Here is a 17,135-nt window from a genome sequence, read left to right as displayed (position 1 = left end):
CACCAGAACCGTTTGTGAGGTCGTTCTTCAGTTGTCCGTCTGATGTCCATCTTTTATTACAGAGAGAATTCTATTGGAATCGATGCAGCAGTTTAGACTGGAAGCACTTTAAGTTCTATGGTTCTATGGTTTGTTCCGTCTGGAGCAGTTGTGAGGGTTCTATGGTTTGTTCCGTCTGGAGCAGTTGTGAGGGTTCTGTGGTTGGTTCCGTCTGGAGCAGTTGCGAGGGTTGTGTGGTTTGTTCCGTCTGGAGCAGTTGTGAGGGTTCTGTGGTTTGTTCCATCTGGAGCAGTTGTGAGGGCTCTGTGGTTTGTTCCGTCTGGAGCAGTTGTGAGGGCTCTGTGGTTTGTTCCATCTGGAGCAGTTGTGAGGGCTCTGTGGTTTGTTCCGTCTGGAGCAGTTGTGAGGGTTCTGTGGTTTGTTCCATCTGGAGCAGTTGTGAGGGCTCTGTGGTTTGTTCCGTCTGGAGCAGTTGCGGGGGTTCTGTGGTTTGTTCCGTCTGCTAGCAGTTGCGGGGGTTCTATGGTTTGTTCCGTCTGGAGCAGTTGCGAGGGTTGTGTGGTTTGTTCCGTCTGGAGCAGTTGTGAGGGTTCTGTGGTTTGTTCCATCTGGAGCAGTTGTGAGGGCTCTGTGGTTTGTTCCGTCTGGAGCAGTTGTGAGGGTTCTGTGGTTTGTTCCATCTGGAGCAGTTGTGAGGGCTCTGTGGTTTGTTCCGTCTGGAGCAGTTGCGGGGGTTCTGTGGTTTGTTCCGTCTGCTAGCAGTTGCGGGGGTTCTGTGGTTTGTTCCGTCTGGAGCAGTTGCGAGGGTTCTGTGGTTTGTTCCGTCTGGAGCAGTTGCGAGGGTTCTGTGGTTTGTTCCGTCTGGAGCAGTTGTGAGGGTTCTATGGTTTGTTCCGTCTGGAGCAGTTGCGAGGGTTCTGTAGTTTGTTCCGTCTGGAGCAGTTGCGAGGGTTCCTATGGTTTGTTCCATCTGGAGCAGTTGCGAGGGTTCTGTGGTTTGTTCCATCTGGAGCAGTTGCGAGGGTTCTGTGGTTTGTTCTGTCTGGAGCAGTTCCGGGGGTTCTATGGTTTGTTCCGTCTGGAGCAGTTGTGAGGGTTCTGTGGTTTGTTCCGTCTGGAGCAGTTGCGAGGGTTCTGTGGTTTGTTCTGTCTGGAGCAGTTGTGAGGGTTCTATGGTTTGTTCCGTCTGGAGCAGTCGTGAGAGTTCTGTGGTTTGTTCCGTCTGGAGCAGTCGCGAGGGTTCTGTGGTTTGTTCCGTCTGGAGCGGTCGCGAGGGTTCTGTGGTTTGTTCCGTCTGGAGCGGTCGCGAGGGTTCTGTGGTTTGTTCCGTCTGGAGCGGTCGCGAGGGTTCTGTGGTTCGTTCCGTCTGGAGCAGTTGCGGGGGTTCTATGGTTTGTTCCGTCTGGAGCAGTTGCGGGGGTTCTGTGGTTCATTCCGTCTGGAGCAGTTGCGAGGGTTCTGTGGTTTGTTCCGTCTGGAGCAGTCGCGAGGGTTCTGTGGTTTGTTCCGTCTGGAGCAGTCGCGAGGGTTCTGTGGTTCGTTCCGTATGGAGCAGTCGCGAGGGTTCTGTGGTTCGTTCCGTCTGGAGCAGTCGCGAGGGTTCTGTGGTTTGTTCCGTCTGGAGCAGTCGCGAGGGTTCTGTGGTTTGTTCCGTCTGGAGCAGTTGTGAGGGTTCCTTTGGTTTGTGTCCATGTACCATTTGTGAATGGCTTTAGAATTTGTTCCATCTAGGATAAGGGTTCCTTGATTTTTCCTCTCCAGCACCCTTTGGAGTGTTTTGGATTATTTATTTATTTATTTTATTTTTATTTTTTTTAAATTGAGCACCCTTTTGGGTTCTTTTGGTGTTTCCCCTTTGAGAGAACTCTTAGTCTCTGTGTAGAGACTTGCAGCAGAAGATTTCTGTTCCCAACCATGTTTCTAGCAGAACCCTTTCAAAAAACGTTGTTAACCACCTGAAGAACCCTTGAACCCATTCAGGAACCATTTTTCCTCTCCAAGAGTGTCACGAGTATCAGTTTCAGACTGACGATAAATACACAGGACGGTGGAGGCATCTACAACTGCTACTGTATTACTGTGGAGCGCTCATTCGTCTGGGGTGTGTGTGTGTGTGTTTGATCATCTCTCGCTCTTTCTTTCTGTAACTGTCTTTCTCTCGGCATGTGGTTCTGATTAACTGACCTTAAGGACTGCAGGGTCTGATGAGCCTGAAATTGCATTCCTCCTCCATCCCTCTTTCATTTTCATCATCTCTCTCTCTCTCTCTCTCTCTCTCTCTCCTGCCTGTAGATTCTGCCTCTTGCCCTGTAGCAGTTTAATCAGTATAATCAGGCTTGGCTTTGACAGAAGAGTCTGAGAGCCAGTGAGCCTGAAACAGATATGCGTGCTCGCGCACACAGACAGACCCTGGCCCTGTAGGTGGTAGAACACACTTGGGAATATGAGCACCTCGGCTCCGTGCCCGTGTGTCGCCAGCTCCTGATGCCACTCCATCTCCATCCCTGCCACTCTGCCTGTATCCATGGCAACTGTAAGCACCGACATCTGTTGCCTAGGAAGCAGCTCAGAGCCTGAGCCTGATTTGCCACGAGCAGCGTTCGTGGCACTGCTGAAGTGTGTGTGTGAGAGAGAGAGAGAGACAGACGGGCGTGTGCTGGATGAAAGACGACGTCTTTGTCGTGGTAGTCGTTCACTCAGATGTGCAATGAAGTGCAGCAAGACGCCATGTGTGATCATGTAACCCGAGTCGTGATTTTTTCCACAGGTCTACTGTAAAACGTATTTATATACTGTACAGTATGTGTGTGTTTACTCCTCAACGCAGACATGGGTTTAGTGTATTCACATGAAAAGACCCCCCTCTCCCCCCCGATACGGTCCATGGAATGTTGCCATGGAAATAGAAATTTGCTAATGGACCACAGCTTGTGTTTTTGTTGTAGTAGTAATAATAATAACACTGCTTTTGTTCAGTGAATGTAAAATCTCTACATGGTGCGTGTGTGTGCAGGAACGTGAGCTCGGATGGAGCGGAGGCGCGCAGGAGGCTGCGGGAGTGCGACGGCCTGGTGGACGCCCTGCTCCACGCTCTGCTCTCAGCCGTAGGAAAGAAGGACATGGACAACAAGGTCAGACTCGCCGTGTACTCGTTCCAAGATAGTTAGGAACACGGATCAGTATTTTGTTAGAGCTAGAATGTGGACGCCAAGGTTCTGGGAAGTTTTCCGTTGACGGTATGCGGATATCGAGATTTTAAACTAAAACCCCGTGCAGGAAACATTGGTGATGATGGCTCTTGGACGTCTGTTTTTCCCTCAGTCTGTGGAGAACTGTGTGTGCATCATGAGGAACCTTTCCTACCACGTTCATAAAGAAGTCCCGGGAGCAGAGAAGTACCAGGACCCGTCCTCGCTCCAGGCACCGGGCTCCACGGGGACGCACAGGAAGAAGAAGGACGACGCTGGCTGCTTCGGTGGCAAGAAGGCTAAAGGTCAGTCTCTTCCAGAGTCTGATGTTACTCGAGCGTTAACGATTTTGGAAATGATTAGTCGTCTTGTTGTTGTGGGACAAGCCGTGATTAGTCACCGATGTGTGTACGGCGGTCGTGTGCTGTGCGAGTTGTAGCGTAGCGGCGGCGGCTGTTGAGTGATGACTCAGGAACGTTTCGTGACTGGAGTGTGTGAGTAAACAGTGTAGAAGAAGCCAGTCTCGCTCTGGTGGGCGTGTCCTGGAGCGTGCCAGCAGGAACCCACTCTTTCTTTATACAGTTAGGTCCATATATATTTGGACACTGACAAAAATTTTTTTTTTTTTTTTTACCTGTTTACTGAAACATATTCAAGTTGTAGTTATATAATGGACATGGACATAAAGTCCAGACTTTCAGCTTTCATTTGAGGGTATCCACATTAAAATTGGATGAAGGGTTTAGGAGTTTCAGCTCCTTAACATGTGCCACCCTGTTTTTAAAGGGACCAAAAGTAATTGGACAATTGACTCAAAGGCTATTTCATGGGCAGGTGTGGGCAATTCCTTCGTTATGTCATTCTCAATTAGCAGATAAAAGGCCTGGAGTTGATTTGAGGTGTGGTGCTTGCATTTGGAAGATTTTGCTGTGAAGAAAACATGCGGTCAAAGGAGCTCTTCATGCAGGTGAAACAAGCCATCCTTAAGCTGCGAAAACAGAAAAAACCCATCCGAGAAATTGCTACAATATTAGGAGTGGCAAAATCTACAGTTTGGTAAATCCTGAGAGAGAAAGCAAGCACTGGTGAACTCATCAATGCACAAAGACCTGGACGCCCACAGAAGACAACAGTGGTGGATGATCGCAGAATAATTTCCATGGTGAAGAGAAACCCCTTCACAACAGCCAACCAAGTGAACAACACTCTCCAGGAGGTAGGCATATCAATATCCAAATCTACCATAAAGAGAAGACTGCATGAAAGTAAATACAGAGGGTTCACTGCACGGTGCAAGCCACTCATAAGCCTCAAGAATAAAAAGGCTAGATTGGACTTTGCTAAAAAACATCTAAACAAGCCAGCACAGTTCTGGAAGAACATTCTTTGGACAGATGAAACCAAGATCAACCTCTACCAGAATGATGGAAAGAAAAAAGTATGGCGAGGGTGTGGTACAGCTCATGATCCCAAGCATACCACATCATCTGTAAAACACAGCGGAGGCAGTGTGATGGCTTGGGCATGCATGGCTGCCAGTGGCACTGGGTCACTAGTGTTTATTGATGATGTGACACAGGACAGAAGCAGCCGGATGAATTCTGAGGTATTCAGAGACGTACTGTGTGCTCAAATCCAGCCAAACTGATTGGTCGGCGTTTCATAATACAGATGGACAATGACCCAAAACATAAAGCCAAAGCAACCCAGGAGTTTATTAAAGCAAAGAAGTGGAATATTCTTGAATGGCCAAGTCAGTCACCTGATCTCAACCCAATTGAGCAGCATTTCACTTGTTAAAGACTAAACTTCAGACAGAAAGGCCCACAAACAAACAGCAACTGAAAACCGCTGCAGTAAAGGCCTGGCAGAGCATTAAAAAGGAGGAAACACAGCGTCTGGTGATGTCCATGAGTTCAAGACTTCAGGCAGTCATTGCCAACAAAAGGCTTTCAACCAAGTATTAGAAATGAACATTTTATTTACAATTTACTTAATTTGTCCAATTACTTTTGAGCCGCTGAAATGAAGGGATTGTGTTTAAAAAACGCTTTAGTTCCTCACATTTTTACGCAATCATTTTGTTCAACCCACTGAATTAAAGCTGAAAGTCTGAACTTCGACTGCATCTGAATTGTTTTGTTCACAATTCATTGTGGTAATGTACAGAACCAAAATTAGAAAAATGTTGCCTCTGTCCAAATATTTATGGCCGTAACTGTAATCCATACGGTCAGGAACTCGTGAAGAATTATTCTCGCCAATCAAGCTGCAACATCTAAAAACCCTTAATGCCGATAAATCTCACTGGCAGCGGCGCCTCAGTGTACAGAAGATAGCGAGGGCTAGTTCCTGCCGAGCCGCTCTCCTGAACGAGTAAACGACTTGCTTTGAAACCGGAAAGCGCGTCGACGGAGCGTCGGCTGCACTACTTGTTACGAGCAGATTTTTAACCTGCTGCACGAATTCATTCGTTTAAAATAAGGAAATGTTAGAAATCATCTGAGGAACAAAACGCCTTATTGTTCCTTTGACCTTTATGCTCGTTAGCACAGTCACAGTAAATATTTAGCAAGAACACGGGTTTATCAGTGAAGCCTATGTACTGTAACACACACGCACGTTTATATCATGCCTCTTTCTGTTCTTTCCCTGTGCTTGGTTGCTGCTGCGCTGGCTATCTGTAGAGGAATGGTTTAATCAAGGTGAGTTTCTCTTCTTTCACGTTCTCTTCGTCCATCACTCCATCTCTCCTCGTGTGTGTTCTGTGTGAGACACGGCTGCCTTAGTATGGAATCAGTTTTGTGCCAAAATGTTCATACAATACTTTTGAAATATCAAACAAAAACGACAAATCAAAATACAAAAAAAGAACGAAAAGTCAATTTTTTTAGACTGGCAAACAAATTATTCGTGTGATCGTGCAAAATATCAGTCTATTACTCTTCAGAAACCTTTTATTTCTGTTCCGAGTCTTTCTCAGTTTTGTTTGACGTAATTTATTTTGGTTGCGATTCCAGCTTTCTCGTTTGCGCTCCCTGACTTTTTGCTTGCAGTTTTGGCACAAACATGACGTGTGGGCGGGCTGTCCAGGAATGCATTCCCATTGGCTAACTTGTGTTTGACTGACAGCTACGCTCAGCCATTCCCTACTCGGATTCTGGCGGACTGTTTGCAGAGTGACCGATCCATTGACGGTAAACAAGGATCGAGTGGACTTCAGTGGCGACTATGATATTGAATTTACACTTTGTTGAATTAATTCAATATCCTAGTCGCCACTGAAGTCCACTCCATCCTTGTTTACCGTCAATGGATCGGTCACTCTGCAAACAGTCCGCCAGAATCCGAGTAGGGAATGGCTGAGCGTAGCTGTCAGTCAAACACAAGTTAGCCAATGGGAATGCATTCCTGGACAGCCCGCCCACACGTGAAGTTTGTGCCAAAACTGCAAGCAAAAAGTCAGGGAGCGCAAACGAGAAAGCTGGAATCGCAACCAAAATAAATTACGTCAAACAAAACTGAGAAAGACGCGGAACAAAAATAAAAGGCTTCTGAAGAGTAATAGACTGATATTTTGCACGATTATACGAATAATTTATTTGCCAGTCTAAAAAAATTGACTTTTTGTTCTTTTTTTTTTTGTATTTTGATTTGTCGTTTTCGTTTGATATTTCAAAAGTATTGTATGATCATTTTGGCACAAAATTGATTCCATACCTTAGAGCCCAGACTTTTGTTCGCGTCTTATCATTTATATCTGTTTGAGTCGTCTGTTCATAGTCTGTGTGTGGGATATTCATTAGCTCACTCTGCTGTAGATGTATTTCCCCTCATGCATTATTAAGCAGGATTTCCACTCGGGAGAGCCGCAGCCATTAGAGCAGTGTGTGTGTGTGTGTGTGTAAACGGCTGAGATATGGACATTTACTCTCCGCATAGTAAAGCTGATAGCTCTCAACCCTCTCGCTATCTCTTACAGTCCTCTTTGTCTCTTCTCAGGGAGGAGAAACGGAGACAGCGAGAAAAACTACGACACGATGGACCTCCCGAAGCGCACAGAGCCCACTAAAGGTACACAGAGGGACGTCGAGACGCGTCGCCGAGACTGTTCTCTGTCTGACGTTTCGTCTCCGTGCTCAGAAGCACAACCCTTTTATTACAGATTGTGTGAATGTGAAATGTTCTTTTGTTCATTTTCCACCGTTTGGCGTGTGAAGCCTTTTTCAGAAATGTGTGTGTGTGTGTACAGGAAACCACAGAGACTGCAGGCTTACACACACCTGCTCTCGCTCTGTGACAAAGCAGAGCCGTAATCCTCAGAGAGAGAGAGAGAGAGACTGTGAAATATAAGCTTTTGTTCGAGTTGTCACATGATTAGCAAACATGGCTCGTTCAGAGAAAAATCTAAACTTCAGACGCTGGACCTCTCGGCTGATTATTTACATTTAGAATAAAAGGAAATTTGCGGGGGGATGCTGGTATTTTTACCTCCGTCTGTCTGAAACCCCCTTTTTGTCAGCAACCGTAAATCTTAAGGCCTCTGCATGTTCGTGCGACAAGGCTTTCGCAGATAGCTTTTCGCATACAGTTGTAATTTATCATTGAGCGGGGAGTAATAGGCGTGCGCGATGTTATTCACCGCCACAACGCAAGGGGGCGCGAAATCGCTAGGAGTAGTTGGTGGGTGTGGTTAGTGGAGTGTTTATCCTCCGGTTACTTATAATGACTAGAACTGGAGTCGTATAGATGTCCGTACTTCCTCACTTCCTCGATCAACCGCTCTTCGTGCTGCTCCATCTTCGCTCGTGTTTTTAAAAATGGCGGTCGTGAAAACAAAACAAACCGGGAAAGTAGGGAAGCGGAAGTGCGTGTACAGCGGGTAGAGTGGACCAATCAGAGCCCTCTTGTCTGCGAGGCTTCTGCGGTGGTCACAATTTTTGGGAGGTGCGCGCAGGAGTGTCTGCGAAGGTGGGGGGGCTACGCAGACACTGTCTGCGACGCTATCTGCGAGGACTGGGTTGTCAGCATAAATTGGCCTTTAGCCACCTGGTACCGAGCTTCAGCTTAGGGTTCTATACCGTGTAAACCATTTTCAGGTCCGTCCCACATCAACTTCCTGTTTACCGACCGGAACGTATTTACGAAACACGCGGTGGATTTTGACGCCATTTCATTTAGGATTTAGGATGCTATTTGAGATCCCTGGGGAGAGACGCTGCTTTTTACGTCCTTGTTTCAGGGTTTCGTTATTTGTTGAAGTCAACATTCATAATCAGGGTTTTTTTCTAGAAAAATTTAGTATGAGGGCGCTCACCATGGCGAGGGAGCGAAGCGGGGGGGTGCCGGTTGTTCGTCGCCCCCCTCCGCCGTGCAAAGCCTTTGAAAAATGCTCCAATGGGACATTCTGAGGCTATCTGAGAGGGAAATTGTAACAAATTGTCTGTCAACATTGAAAAAGAAAGAAGTAATCATCTTCTGCCCCGGACAGTCTTTGGCTTTCTTCTGCTTCGTGCCGCGGGATGACATCTTTAAATGCCCAAGTGTCAACAAAAACAACTCGCGAACTACTTCTGTCAAAAGCTCCCGCGCTGGTGGGTGAAAGGTCATTCAGTCTCGAGAAATCTCGCTCTACAAGTCAGCTGACCTTGTAGTAACCCATGTCAAATCTCGCGAGAGCAGCCGCGACAAGTAAACAACTAAACAACATGGCGCCTCAGTCTGGAAAACGCCAATTCGGATTGTTTTTGCACCGTCTGGCGGTGTATCTACTATGATTGGAATATTTTTGGAGCAATTATAACGTATTTGATGATCAGACACATTGTCACGTAGTGTTGCTGGGATGTTTTCACGGAGTCGGTAAGGGGGCGCACGCCGAGAGTAAGAGGGCGCAGCGCCCCTGTTCCCCCGTTTAGACGAAAGCCTGATAATGTTTCCTGTTCCTTCGATCGCTTGCATTCTGATATAAAGCCTCGGTACGTGCTCCTATGGCCGGTCTGCGTGCAAAAAACGCAAGAAACGCACGGAGGGCGTGCGTGTGACGTGCTGATTTTCGAGCCGTAGACCGGCCGCAGAGGTTCTTTGTCATGTCAAACAAACTCTACGGACGCTTACGTTTTTTTCAGGTTGCAAAACAAACTTGCGGCCAACGTTCGTCTTTCTCCACGAACAAAAAAAAACAAAAACGCAGCGATTTGGGGAACGCCAAAAATCCCACGGCCAAAAAAATCGTACGTCCGGTTGTGACCTAGGCTTAAGCGAGAGCGGCGGATACGCAAGTGAGCAGTAGCTCACGGCTAATTGTGTTTTTTTTTTTTTTTTTTCCATTTTTCTTTCAGTTGTTCATTAGTATGAGCTGGAGGTGCTGGAGCTGAATAATGGAATGTTCCAGAAGTGGCCATCTTGGATACCTGGTTATTACCCCTCCCCCCTTTTCTCTTCAGTCTTAACGCTGTTTGTATTTATGGAAGAGATTTTGGTGAGACTTCTCGCTGTTGTTGGCGTCATAGCTTCATAGAACTTGTGTGTTTGTACTTGTGCATTAAAGCACAGCGTGGTGGTGGTGGGGAGGAGGTTCTTGAACACAACGCAACGGTCCTCCTACACGTCCCCCATCAGCAGCTAATGGAAGCTGTTCAGTCCAGAGCGAGTCCTCCTCTCTGAAATTAGTCCCATTAGCAAGTCAGTGCTGTTCTTATTAAACAAGCTCACCGTTAATCACGGTCGTCGTTCACCGAGCGCTGCCCATAAACCTTTTTAGCTCATCTGACCAGAATGCCGATGAGCTGTTGCCATGGTGTAGCATCCGTCGTCCCCAATTCAGTTAAATCGTATCTCGTCCGTCAGTTCTCCACACATTTCCCTTCCGATTGTTTTTTTTTTTTTTTTGAAAGAACTCGTCCTTCTGCGCAAAACTTTGTCGTTGTTTTATCAAATGTTTGCTAATGAGTTACTAATTAGGCCAAATTAGCGCATTTCCCAGGCCTCTGACTAGAATTGTATCTCCTCTCTGATTTCAGTTCTGATCAATGTTTTGGTAAGATCTTCCCTTGAGGAACAAAACTTGGTTGGTTGTTGGTTTCCAGCTTTGTTTATTTTCAGCTAAATCGTATCTCCTCTCTCGGTTCCCGGTGGATTTCAGTTCTGATTGTTTATTTGAAAGAACTCGGTCATTGTGGTGTTGATTTATTTATTTTTTGCTAACAAATTAATCAATAGGTCAACTTCACACACTTTCTTCTGACGAGAATTGTGTCTGCTCTCTCATTGATCATGTGAATTCAGTTCTGATGGCTGTTTTGGGTCGATCTTCCCTCGGGGAACAAAATGTATTCCTTTTGTTGATCTTCCTGTTGTAAACAGTTTGTCGTGGAGGTCGGTCCTCTTTCACGTTTCAGTTCTGTTTGAGGTTGTTTTGATGGCAGGCCAGATGAGCGACTCCGCCCTTGACGTTCTGGTTTATTTTTAGTATATCTAGCTCAGTCAGCACACGGATGAGCTCGGAGCTACAACGAAGCTAGATTACATCCCACGTTTAGTTTTGATCCTGGTTTATAAGGGTTACAGTTGTTTCTGGGTCAAATCCAAAGGACTTTAATTGAAAGTTGATCAGCTAGATGGTCAAGACATGAACACAACTCTGCTAGCTTGGCTAATAAACAGATATCGGGTAGCTAGCTATGTTTCTTAGTAAGCTAACTATTTCCTGAAAAATATACATGTTATTTACGAGCTGGGAGGTCCGTATCGTGAAATACCGTGACCGAGGTCTTGAAAGTGCTAACCGAGGCCGAGGTCAGTATTTAAGGCCGAGGTCACGGTATTTCACCATACGGACCGACCTTAAGCTGGTAAATAATATATTTATTTTTTTCTTTACCAAATTCTAACAGAAAGCGAGAGCACCTGAAAGGGAAAACCGAGCCGAGCCGCCATTTTGAATCCTCATTCACGGCTGTAATGCAAATTGCTTCCTCCTCGGTATACAAGTGCACTTCCATGGCAGGAAAAAAAAACTACATTTTTCCGCCTATGTAGTCCCCTATTTATACAAATAGGAGTCATTCAGGATTCAGCCATGTTTTTGCTCGGCGTTAGCAACAGTTAGAGGTTTTTAGCTTTCTCCTGAAATGTTTTCTTTTATTTCTTCTTCCTCAGGGTAGTAAAACTCGCTTTCGCTGTGAACACTGTCGTTATCGCTATCCATGCTGTAAAATTAATGCTATTCTCCTGAGAAATGCTGGCAAACATTTATAAGATTTTTGATAATCCTATAAATAAATCTTATAAAAAAAAAGATAAATGTCAACAAAACATTGTACTATGTATGTTGTTGTGAACGAGCGAGTCACCAGAGGTCTGTAACCGGGGTCTGTACCATAGGATACGAACCCACTTGCCAGCCAATCAGAACTCAGGATTTGGACCGCGAAAAAAATAAATATTTGTTATTTACCGGCTGGGAGGTCCGTATGGTGAAATAACGTGACCGAGGTCTTGAAAGTACTGAGCGAGGCCCTCTGGGCCGAGGTCAGTATTTAAGGCCGAGGTGACGGTATTTCACCATACAGACCAACCTTAAGCTGGTAAATAATATATTTATTTTTTTCTTTACCAAATTCTAACAGAAAACGAGAGCGCCCGAAAGGGAAAACCGAGCCGAGCCGCCATTTTGAATCCTCATTCACGGCTGTAATGCAAATTGCTTCCTCCTCGGTATACAAGTGCACTTCCATGGCAGGAAAAAAACTACATTTTGCTGCCTATGTAGTCCCCCATTTATACAAATAGGAGTCATTCAGGATTCAGCCATGTTTTTGTTCGGCATTAACAGTTAGAGGTTTTTAGCTTTCTCCTGAAATGTTTTCTTTTATTTCTTCTTCCTCAGGGTAGTAAAACTCACTTTCGCTGTGAACACTGTCGTTATCGCTATCCATGCTGTAAAATTAATGCTATTCTCCTGAGAAATGCTGGCAAACATTTATAAGATTTTTGATAATCTTATAAATAAATCTTATAAATGTTGACAAAACATTCTACTATGTTTGTTGCGAACGAGCGAGTCGCCAGAGGTCCGTAACCGGGGTCCGTAACTGGGGTCAGACTCGCCAGCCAATCAGAGCACAGGATTTGATGGAAACCGGAGCGCGAAAAAAATATTGATTTATGTTGAATCTAATTATTATTGAGATGGATCTGTACTGGTGACGCCCACAAACCTGTTGCTGTTCTGATTGGTGTCGGGATTCGGTAACGGAACACGCGATTGGCCAAAAGGCGTGTTTGAAAGCAGGCTATGGGCCTGTTGTTCATCATCCAAACAGAGTAACCACAAAAACCTCTTTCTTACTGCTGAACTCTTGACATCACAAGAGCTTTTGCGATTTAATATTCAGCTGCTGGAACACATTAGATTGTTCAGATGTGCGAGATGGAGATTAGCGCTGATCTCCAGGAGGAGACTCGGGCCGCGATTGAAATCGTGACCTGAAATCATGTTGCGTAAAAGAAGCTTGTTGCCGCTTCTCTGATAACGGACCAGCCGAGAGTCTTGGAAAGCTCTTGTCGTGTTTTTCTCCGGAAGTGCGTGTGAGGACACGAGGGTGGCCTTTTTTCTTTTCTCCCCCCCCACCACCTCTGCCCTTTCTGATGTGCACATAGAAATGAGTGTCAGGCCCCTTTGTTTTCCTGGTGAGGAAACCGAGCCGCTGTCTGGAGGACGCCGCCGACGTTTTATCGATTCTCCGTTGATTCCCGTCACCTTTTGGTGGTATTCACAGTGGACAGGACGTGTTTGAAAACCACAAAGCGTGGAAAACCTACAGCACTCCTGTTTGCATTATTCATCGCGCCGAGGAGGGGAAAGAGAGCGACAACAAGGCGAGGCAGAGGAGATGTAATTAAGGGATCGGCAGGAGGCGGTAATTAACCGTGAGAGAGCGACGGAGGTGCGTGTGCCCGTACGTTGCTGCTGTTAACTGAAATCTAGCTTTTAACCTTGATGAAGGGCACAGTGCACATCCTCTTCTCTCTCTCACACACACACTATCCCGCAGTGGATTGGAAAGACGAGGATCGGAGCAGAAATTCTCTGCACACAGCCCAGACAGCGGAGAGGACGCGTCGTACAGCGGTCATTAGTCTCCCGTCTCGTTCGGTGCTCAGGGAATGCAGCAGCATCAGGTGCAGTGGAGAATCACGGCCATTTCCGTTCCCATCGCGGTCTCACGCGGGGCACAGAGAGACGCGGACAGAGGTTTTCCTCCGTGATGATCGCAGGTGGAATCTGATCGCTGTTGTGTTCGATGCTTTATGAATTTTGCAGCGTGATCTTAATGTGCACTTCAGCGATTGTTTGGCAGCGCTGTAACAAAATCCAGCCATAAAGCTTATTGACTTGCATGAGAGAGAGAGAGAGAGAGAGAGAGAGAGAAGAGACAATGAGAGAATGCGCTGGTTACAAGCCAAGCTATTTCCGTGCCAAAAATCTCCTGAGACGCTGCAGTGTACACGAGATGATCATCAGCGCAATCATGATACAGTATTTAATATCACTCTTACTAACGTGGCGCTGCAACAAAGGCCACACCCCATCCACTGAAACTAATAGGGACTGGCCACGCCTTCTTCCTTACGCCTGACCTGTACAGAGGCCACGCCCCACTGGTTCCGATCCGTCAGTGTTCCTGGTGTTCGGTGAACACAGTGAAGAGGCTCCTATCCAGCGTGTTGCTGTGTGTTGTGCACGTCCCGGGCAGTAATTAATTAAGGATATTGACGGCTCCTCCGAGGAGAACGTGTCTTTCTGTGTGTGTCTCAGCCGCCAGACTGATTGGCGCCTGATTGGACACGTCCTCCTTTTGTAATAAGCTTGATGAGTGAGGAGCGTCATTAGCAGGCCTCGAGTCTGGAGCGTCTCGCCGTTTTCCGCTTCATCGTGCCCGTTCTGTTACGGGCTCTTCAGCGAATTTAAGACAGCTTTATAAACATCTGTATTGCTGCGCCCCTCCCATGCACAATAAAAACATCTGGCGTCGTGTTGAAGGTGGTTTAGTGGGAGATCCCGTGTCCTCGCGTCTCTGTCCTGGCTGTCTGCTGCGTTCCAGCATGCTGCTGAGCAGAAGGGAATTATTTACAGCGGGAGAGTTTATCAGGACCGTTCCTCAGTACAGCAGTAACGGCACACAGCTTTACACATCTCTCTCCGTCTGTCTCACTCCAGCAGTGGGGTGTGTGTGTGTGTGTGTGTACATTCACATTTCTGCCTCCAGAATTCCTCCAGCTCACATCAGCTCCCTCCTCAGTTGGCTTTGAACTCTCGTCTTTTATTCTTCTTGGAGAAGCAGAAAACGCTGGCGCTGGACTTCACACAGACAGCCGCTTTGACTTTGCAGCTCTGTAGTGTCTCGCACTTTCTGTCTCACTCTCAGTGTTTCTCTGTGTCTCATTGTCTCTTGCTGTCTCTCTCTCGCACTCTCTCACTTTCTCTGTTGTGTCTCTTGGTGTCTTATTTTCTCTGTCTCGTTGTCTCACTAGCTCATTGTCTCTTACATTGTCACTCTGTCTCACTCTTTTGCATGCTGTCTCACCCTGTCACTCTAATTGTCATGCTGTCTCACTGTCTCTTACAGTCTCACTGTGTCTCTTGCTTTCTCATTGCGTCACCGTCTTTCTCGCGCTCGCTCTCTTTTGCGGTCTCATTGTGCCTCTCACTTTGTCTCTGCTGTGTCTCTTGGTGTCTCATTTTTACTGTCTCGCTCTGTCTCATGCTCTCGCTCTCACTGTGTCTCACCATCTCATCGTCTCTTACTGTGTCTCACTCTTTTGCATGCCGTCTCACCTTGTCACTCTAATCGTCATGCTGTCTCACTGTCTCTTACAGTCTCACTGTGTCTCTTGCTTTCTCATTGTGTCACTAACTGTCTCTCTCTCACTCTGTCTCATTGTGCCTCACTGTCTGTGTCTCTTGCTGCCTCTCTCACACTGTCTGTCTCTGCTGTGTCTCTTGGTGTCTTTTTCACTGTCGTGTTCTGTCTCACTATCTCATTGTCTCTTACTCTGCCTCACTGTGTCTTACATTATCACGCTGTCTCATTGTCTCTTTTTCATGCTGTCTTACATTGTCACTGTCTATCACTCTGTCTCACGGTCTCTTGCTTTCTCATTGTGTCGCTAACTGTCTCTTACTTGCTGTCTCTCTCTCTCTGTTCTTCATTCTATCTCTCACTCTGTCTCAGTGGGAAACATGACGCCTCCAGTAGGAATGCCACACCCTGCGCGAGCACTCTCATTTTGTTTCACATGCTTTTCTCCCTCACTCGTTCTCCCAATGCATCCTGATTCTGTCTCTCGTTCTCTGTATATGTGTCTTCTTTCTTTTGCATCTTGTTTTTCTCCACATTTCTTGCCTCCCCCCCCCACACACACACACTTTCTCATCCATCACGTAGACAGCTCTATTGCTGCCCGTCCCTCTGCCCCTCTGTGTCTCTCTCGATCTGCCCCTGACTTGCTGCTGTTATTTCTCCCTCCCTGGTGTGAGAACTCTCTCTCTCTGGCCCCACGGAGCTGAGGCCCATCACGCCCCGCTAGCCTGGCTTTTCACATTACAGCACTGTAGCGTGAAGATAAACAGCGCGAGAGGAACGCCACATGCCCAAACACGGCTTTCCAAATCTGCTGAGGCCAGCGTCGTCCTCAGTCAACCACACAGTCACGCACGTCGCTGTCGCTGTCCCCTGATCGGTTCAACTCTGGAATAAAACGAACGAGATCGGCGTGGACCAGACGAAACCTGATCGTAGATCAGACCTCCGAGACGCAAATGATTAACCCGACTGGAAAGCTGTTTCCGAGCAGACATGCAGGAGGTTTAAAGTGCAGAAAGCGACCAGGAGGAACCGAGACGGTTGAAGTGTTTAATCGCTGGAAAGGAGGGATCGTCTGCTGCTGTTGTCCATCCTAAGATGCTTTTCTGCTCGCCACGGTTGTAAAGAGTGATGCTCGAGTTTGACTCTGACTTGGCGCGTCGTTCTGTGTGGTTTCTAGAGAAGGGAGGGTTCGATAATTAATTCTTTTCATGTCCCAAGTACAGTACACTTTAAGTGTATTAGTATCCACGTGCAGCTGTTTTAATGCCCAGAGGCACACAGCTGCTTTTGGTGACACTTAGCGCGTGTGTGTGTGTGATTAAGTCTGAATTTCCTCAGTGGATGCCAGCTGCCGCCGTACCCCCCGCCGACATGGCAGGCTGTAACACAGGACTGGCAGCCTCATCCTACTGCGCCTCGCTTGCCAATCATTATCACTCACTCACTCTTTCACACACACATGCGCTTCCTACCCACAGCTCCAGGAGAACACGCAGCTTCAGTACAAATGATCATCCAGCACCATGCAGCGTGAGATTTGTGAGAACGCGAAGGAAACGACGGCGGTGCTTTATGCTTCTGTGCAAACGCAAGCTGCCGTTTCGCTCCTCTTTCGGAGCGATTAGTGAAGATTGCAGTTCTGTAGCGCAGCACAGCGCAGATCCAGAGCCGCATCACCGATCGATTATTCCATCTGCAGAGAGAGCGTCGTGTTAATTACACACGTTTAATACGTTCTGCAGATTAGCAGAAAGGTTCATACAGTCGGCGTGTTTTCCACCATGTGAAAGAGTCCAGGACTGACGAGTCTACTCTTCATGACAACCTGGAGTCTTTTTTTTCTTGTTAAATTCAAGACAGAGGGAAGCATGAGGCTGGTGAGGTTCCTCCTGGTTCTTTCTTCTTCCCCTCAGCAAGGGTCAGGTTTCCGTGTAGCCACTCTCTATTTTTGTCCATCACTCAGCCGGGTCAGGTCAATCTGCTGATGAGATCTTTGAGCGTCTTGTCCCTATCTCCGTTCTTTCCCGCTACCCATCTAATCATTTCCTCTTTGTGTCCATACCACCCAAGTCTG

At 46.9% G+C, this 17,135-nt stretch overlaps 1 protein-coding gene across 5 annotated transcripts in view; it reads left to right on the top strand.

Annotated features, from left to right (window-relative positions):
• Nucleotides 1–17,135, top strand: part of arvcfb (ARVCF delta catenin family member b) — a 192,955-nt gene that overhangs the window by 136,956 nt on the left and 38,864 nt on the right. For 4 of the 5 annotated variants that reach the window (XM_060908052.1, XM_060908050.1, XM_060908051.1 and 1 more), the window contains exons 6-9: nucleotides 3,014–3,131; nucleotides 3,322–3,493; nucleotides 5,876–5,893; nucleotides 7,191–7,262. In XM_060908052.1, coding sequence (XP_060764035.1) covers nucleotides 3,014–3,131; nucleotides 3,322–3,493; nucleotides 5,876–5,893; nucleotides 7,191–7,262 — 380 coding nt within the window. The remainder of the gene's footprint in view (nucleotides 1–3,013; nucleotides 3,132–3,321; nucleotides 3,494–5,875; nucleotides 5,894–7,190; nucleotides 7,263–17,135) is intronic. The other variant, XM_060908049.1, reaches the window with a different exon arrangement.

Source organism: Neoarius graeffei, chromosome 24, assembly GCF_027579695.1.
Source record: "Neoarius graeffei isolate fNeoGra1 chromosome 24, fNeoGra1.pri, whole genome shotgun sequence".
In the NCBI taxonomy this organism is placed as follows: domain Eukaryota; kingdom Metazoa; phylum Chordata; class Actinopteri; order Siluriformes; family Ariidae; genus Neoarius; species Neoarius graeffei.
This window is presented reverse-complemented; position numbering and strand designations above follow the sequence as displayed.